The sequence below is a fragment of the Telmatherina bonti genome, assembly GCF_933228915.1.
Source record: "Telmatherina bonti genome assembly, chromosome: 6".
In the NCBI taxonomy this organism is placed as follows: domain Eukaryota; kingdom Metazoa; phylum Chordata; class Actinopteri; order Atheriniformes; family Telmatherinidae; genus Telmatherina; species Telmatherina bonti.
The window spans coordinates 30,922,207-30,929,154 of NC_136624.1; the positions used below are offsets into that span (position 1 = coordinate 30,922,207).

General features: G+C 37.4%; 1 protein-coding gene across 1 annotated transcript; it reads right to left on the reverse strand.

Annotated features, from left to right (window-relative positions):
* Window positions 1-435: 435 nt before the first annotated feature.
* LOC306757144 (olfactory receptor class A-like protein 4) lies at window positions 436-2,496 on the reverse strand (the record flags this gene model as incomplete). The annotated part of the gene is made up of 4 exons (XM_079242108.1): window positions 436-648; window positions 851-1,096; window positions 1,829-2,092; window positions 2,284-2,496. The coding sequence occupies 4 exons, from the start codon at window positions 2,494-2,496 to the stop codon at window positions 436-438; spliced, it is 936 nt and encodes a 311-aa protein (XP_079098234.1).
* Between the last annotated feature and the right edge of the window lie 4,452 nt (window positions 2,497-6,948).

The following is a 6,948-nucleotide window of genomic DNA, read 5'->3' on the forward strand; positions in this document are numbered from 1 at the left end:
ATCAGTGGGAAATTAGCAGATTTGAGCAGTGCTTGATGTCAAGCTCTGCACAAGTCTGCTAATTAAGTCTGATGTGTGTCAGGTGTGTTGTAGCAGTGAAACGCCTAACGCTGGCAGAACCACAGCTTTTAATTGGCCGGAGTTGGCCACACCTGAATGACACAATGTTGTGTAAAGAGCACAGTGCAAGCCAAAGTCCAGGTTTAAGTCTCCAAATTTAGAGAAGTTTCTGCTACTCCATGACATCATGTAAATGTTCTTTAAATGTCAGCTCGATTTCCGGATCAGTTCAATCTTTGGAGAAACATAGACTACTTGAAAATTAGTTGAATCAGTATTAACAGTATTAACATTAAAGATGACGCTTATAATGTCTCTCCATTGTCTTTACTGCAGCCCAAAGGGCTTCTTCAGGATGTCATTCAGAAAGCTTTGTTAGTGTGTGAGGAAAGACTTAACACAGGAACGGAGCCGCCGATGTCCAGCTGCCAGAACAAGAGGTGACATGGCGATGAAGAGAATATTTGCAAATCTAGAGATGATCAGAAGAAATTCAGCTGATGAGTCCTTGTTGTAGTTGAAATAGTTTACAGAGATAATGCTGGTTCCCCAAGATATGATAAAGAGCATGATGAGAGTGAGAATCACCTGGAAAATCACACAAGGGAAAGACATTCTCTTACTGAAAAGAATAAAGAAAAGATACAGTAAATATTAAACAAAGTAGTTGTGAGCCATAGATGACCCTAGTTGAAATTGTCTACTGATTATTACTAATTACAACTGTTTCTTTGTTGTCAAATAACACAAATTGAGTGCCTTCCAAACAGAGATCCTGTCTGTTTCTCACCTTGGCAGCTCGCTTCTCAGCTGGTATTCGTTTTGTAACAGGTGCATCTTGCACTGAACTCCGGACTCTACCGTGGTTGTAAAGTCTGTACAGGGAACCCAGGTTGGTAATTGCCATCAGGATGATCGGAAATATTTCATGTAACACCATGGATGTGGTGGCATAAGCCAGGCCATTGTAGATGGAAGGAAAGTTCCAAATGCAGCCCAGCAGGGGGCGCGTTGTACCGCTTACCAGCATCAAGGTCTAAAAAAAGAGAAAAAGGATAAGTGTAGTCAATGTAGAGGGATTAATCCGAAGAAAGGAAAACCTTTTTGACATACAGCTACATTTTTTCTAACTATACTACGCTGCTTTTAAGTGACAAATCCAGAAGAGCTAGTCCACACATGAAAACACTCTTTTCATGAGTTTGTAGCAGAATCAACTTGCAGTTTGTGTGATTTTTCTCCAAAAGACCAGATCACTGTTACCAGTGAATACAAGATGACCTCACCAACCATTTTTCATGGTGTGGAGCAGAGATCAATAACTCCAGTCTTTGATGGTTACTGTCCTGCTTTTTTTTTTTTTTTTTTTTTACACGTTTCCTTACTGCAACACACCTGACTCACATTAGTGGGTCATTGGGAGGGTTGTGCAGGACTTGACAACAAACCACTGAAAATCGACTTATTTTTTAATTATTTCAACCAATTGCATATCTGAGAATAACAATATATGCACATAAATATATACATACATACACATAAATATATACATACAGGTATAGACATAGGAATAGAAATAGATATAGCTTTTTGTGCATTTAAGATACCATGTTTTTGATACATACCACCAAAAGTAGAGGTATATATTGGTATATTTTTTAAAATATACAGTTTTAATAATTTAATATATAGAATGAATTACAATTTGGAATTACAATTTGGTTAATATAGTTTAGTTAAAGCTAATGTGTCCCATTGTTGTTTTCACCTCTGTAGAATTTACGTTTCCATTCATGGAAAAGATAAAAGCAGGAGTGGAGTAGAGAAGGTTGATTAACCAGATGAAGCCCAAACTCAGCAGCAGTGTGGTTGGGATGCTGCGAGAGGCTTGAATAATCCCAACAGTAGGAGCCACGCGCCTCAGAGTCTGCAGATGGAATGCACTGAGGAAGAGTGTTGACCACACGTTGACCGATCGCAGCCACACCCAGATTCCCATGAGGAACTGACACCAGCCTTTAGATGAGTACAGCTGGAAAGAAAACATGGTTGTCAAGGCAGACAAAAACCTCCAGTTCAGGTACAACTGTTTAATTTATTTCTTTTGCACATATTACTTATGTATTGTCATGCACACAAAATGATCTTTGTTTGAACAGAATCATTGACATGGCATTGGGAGCAGAACACAAACCAAAGTGTGTAATTTCAAATACAACTTACCTGTAAGCCCAAGTCTGAGATAATAAGCAGTAGGTTCCTCGTCAGAGACACCATCAAGTTCGATAGAGCCATATTAATAATTATGATGTCCGAGTTATGTCCTCCAGTCCGGTCTGTGATCACACTCTTCCCAATGACCCCAATCACAATGGCATTACCAAAAATGCCCAGGATCACCAGAATGATGTAAAGGGCAATCTGAACAGATGACATCGCTACAAGTTTTGCGTTTTTATGTTCAGCCATGGAGTCAGTCTCTCTTTCAAAATCCTGCATCTGAAGTAGCTGCAACAGCCGGTCACAAAGTCTTCCCGTCGGATGAATGTACAGCAAATATAAATTAGTTTAAACTTGCAATAATGCAGCCAACATTAACACATTGAGTACACAGCCATAAGAATAAGTTGTATGTTTCCCGTTTACGTGCAGTTACCTAAGTTTCTTAGGAGCCTGTGAAGGAAAATGATCTTGCATGTAACACCACAGCAAAAAAATAAAAAAAGAAAAAAGTTTGATATATTGCAAAGCATCATGATGTTTTACACCTCATGGGGACTGAGGGTGCATGTTAATGAAACACAAGAGATTAATCAGTTTGTCAGAATGTTATGTGCTGCCATTGCAACTTTACCATGTAATGCTCAAGACCCTGAGGGAAGTGGAGACCTGTTAGTGTGTATGTACTGCTGATTAGGTGTATTTCAACAGATGAGGCAAAAAAAAAAAAAAAGAAAACTAAAACAAATGTGAGCAATCTTACATTTTGACTATGTCATTAGTGGGGATTAGTTGTCAATGGCAGCATTTTTAAAACAGTGCATGAAGCTGCGGGGACTATCCTCATTACATTTTAGTTTTTACAAACTTTTCAACAAATTCCAACTTGTTGGAAACTACAACAAAAGCACACAAAAAGGAGCATGTCAGGGTGTCGATATGTTTTGACTGGAGCATGACATTCCAGGCACACATCCAATACAAACCAATATTCACCATTAACCGGTACACAGATTTTAAAAAGAGAGTTTACAAAAATATTAATTCAATTCAATTCAATTCAATACTTTATTAGGTCCCCGTAGGGCAATTTGTGTGCAGCCAGTAGCATAAAAGTGCAATCAGTCAACAACAACAAACAATAAAAATAATAAAATAATAAAAGGCAAGTTAAATAACAGTGGAAACACGGTAAGATGAGAACATCACAGCACATGAAGCCACGCCAAAAGTAGCAAATTAACAACTATGATTCATTTAAAAATCCAATGGCTCTTGGGATGAAGGAGTTTCTGACTCTATTGGTTTTAAACTTAGGCACGCAATATCTTCTGCCTGAGCGCAATGGCTGAAACTGCCTGTGCAGAGGATGGGCAGGATCTGCAAGGATTTTCTTTGCCTTGCATACAGCCCTGCATTTGTAAAGATCCCACAAATCACTTAAATGACAGCCAGTAATTTTGCTGCACTCTTTTAACTATGCTTTGTAAGCGGTTTCGATTTTTAAGATTTAACATGCCAAACCAGCAAAGAAAAGCAAAGGTAAGAGTTGACTCCACAAAACAGGAATAAAACATTTTCATAAAAACATTGTCAACGTTAAAAAATCTCAATTTACGAAGGAAGTGCATTTTCTGGTGAGCTTTACTACAGACAGCATCAACCTGGGTGTCGAATGTTAATTTACTGTCCAGTACTGTTCCCAAGTACTTGTACTGATGCACCACCTCAACTACCTGTCCATTTATCAGGGCAGGAGGGAGGGCAGGAGTGGATTTCCTAAAATCTATCAACAATTCTTTTGTCTTTGACACATTTATGTGCAGGAAAGAAGACTGACACCACTCAAGAAAGTCAGTCAAGACAGGGCCATGATCAAGAACATCACCAGAGACCAGAGAAACTATGACAGAATCATCAGCAAACTTAATGACATGGCGGTTCTCATGGAGGCTTTGGCACATATTTGTGTACAATACAAACAACAAGGGAGACAAAATGCAACCCTGAGGTGCACCAGTGGAGGAAACCAGAGAGTCAGACAGAATGCTGTTGACTCTAACTTGCTGAGTCCTGCATGTTAGAAAGTCAATTAGCCATAGAATCAAAGTTCCATCCACATTCATATATTTAAGTCTCTCTGCCAGTAGATGTGGCTGAATTGAGTTGAAGGCTGAGGAAAAGTCAATGAAGAGCAGCCGCACTAACGCACTTAAAGCATAAGTTAAATGTGAATGAGCAAAAAGAAACGTTTTTCTATCAATAATACAAATAGGATTTAAGTGGTGCGTTATGCAGCCCCATCCATTGTATTGCTTATGATTTAAATTATTGCAGATTAGGAATATGAATCTCTTCTTGAAAACACATTTTTATGTATGACCTGTAGTAATGTTAAATTAGTCATAATGTTTTCCATGTAATATTTTTACAATATCTGATTACAACCAACAGCAACCAGATTTTCTAACACCAGAGAAAACATGATGTGGTATTTTACTTATTTATTTTGTATGTACATTTTTGTAATTGACCTTTATGTTCTTAAATGAATTCAGTACCATTAAAATGAATATTTGTTAATTTATTTTCTATAATACTTATTCCAGTTCAGGGTTGTGGTTAAGCTGGATTTAGCAGGCGAGAGGCAGGGTTCACTCTGGACAGGTTACCGGTCTATGACAGAATATACTGTAAGTTCATTTCCAACAATTATCACGGTACATATGAGCTGTTGGCATCAAATAATTAAACAGTACCAGTATAATGAGACAAACCTCTTTTTACTGGTAGAAAACATATGGTCTTGCTTCACACACATTACATCACCATTTACATCTCATCACTGGTAGAACTGCAGAAAGAAGGGAATCACTGTGACCTCAGCGCTACATTCGATTCAGCCACAAAATGTTAATTACTGAGTGAAACAATGATAGGAAAGAACATAAACTTAGCTGTCCAGGTAAGTAACACTACATTACAGGTGATGCTGGTCTACTCAGTCTCATAAGTATAACAATACATCTTCTTTCAGGTGTCTGTGTCGCTGGTCTTCTTCTTAAATCTTGTCAATTTCCTCCATGTTGGCCTTCTGGAGTCTTATTACATGTATCAGTTTTTCCATCAATGCATCATTTCCAAAACAATTTGACTCCACTGGTCCAGAGTCTGCGGTTCTGCCTGGTTCCACCTTCTTGTTATTTACCTTTTTACAAGTGACTGTTAGAATCTAATTAGATGCCTGTGCACATTCATGTCAATGTTTACAATGGCACAAAACAGAAACATTCAGTTGCAAACTATCGCCCAAAATTCACCTCAATGCCTGATTTACATTTTCCCAAAAGGGCTCTATCTTTGGACCCATCCAAAATACATGACAGGTTCTGGTCGAGCCATTTCCTCTTAATAAGTGGGGACATAAAAAACTGAATCAAGTTCTTCCATAAGAACTCCCTCCACTTGTGTGAATTAGTAGTCAAAGTGTTCTTTCACCTATTCTGCCAATGTTTTATGTGTTTGTTCATATTATCACAAGTAAATCACTGTGAACTCATTAGAAAACTACCCTCAAGGCCACACAGCCATCTTACATTTAACCCTTTAACAGAGGCCAGAGAAAAATGTTTGTGTTTTTTCCATTTGTTTTGGACAAGAATAAACAGAATAAATGTTCTTAGTAAATAGTTGAGATGTTAAAAATAAGAAGTTAATAATAATAATATAACAAGAGTGAAATGGTTGAAATTTGAACCAGTCGTGTTTTAACAAGCACTTAGTTTGGGTTTTACATACCCAAACCAATTGGTAGAGATGGCTCTGGCAGGTTTATTTCCCCAATTTTTTAAGAAATTCAAAGTCTCAGCAAATTTGCCAAATGGTAGGCAGGGACCTTAAAGGGTTAAAGCTTCATTGGCTTAAAGCAAATTAAACTAATCCATTCTAGAGGATCTGAAAATTAGAAAAGGAACATTTTGTACACGCAGACATTAATCTGAAAACACTGTGGTGGTAGTATAAAAGTTTCAGGGTTAAGTTGACCAGTGTAAATCGGCAGGGTTCTGGCCTTGTTTACATGTTTTTACTCTTTTTAAGAAATATTAATGAAGGAAAAATAAAACAAAAAATAAAACAAAAAAAAACCCCAATCCAGTGACTTGTTAAGCACCTGTAGTGCTGCTATTTATTGGAGCACTACAGGTGCTGCTATTTCAAGTGATGAAATGATGATGCCACAGACACCTAAAATCAATACATTTCTAAAGCTGTTCTTCAACAAAAACAAGATAAAACAGCTTTTGCAGTCAAACCTTGGCTCACAAAAACCTTTTTTTCCCCATAGAAATAAAACATTTTAACATTTCAAAGGATGCCTGACCCTTGAAAAGTGAAAGCATAAACTCGACACTACACTTGCATTTCTGAAAAATATTAGTGTTTCATATCATTTCAGGCATTAATTCCTCATACTGGCAGCTTATCTGTGACCAGTTTACACTCCTGACTGATATCTTTAAACAAATAAGTTGGTGTGAGACTTAAAAATAAGTACTTGCTCAGTAGGTTGACATGTTGGAATGGTGTGGTGAGATTAAACTTTGTCACAATAACTCACCTTAAAATAAATATTTGCCTTAGCAAAAAGAAAAATGCATCTCCTGCACT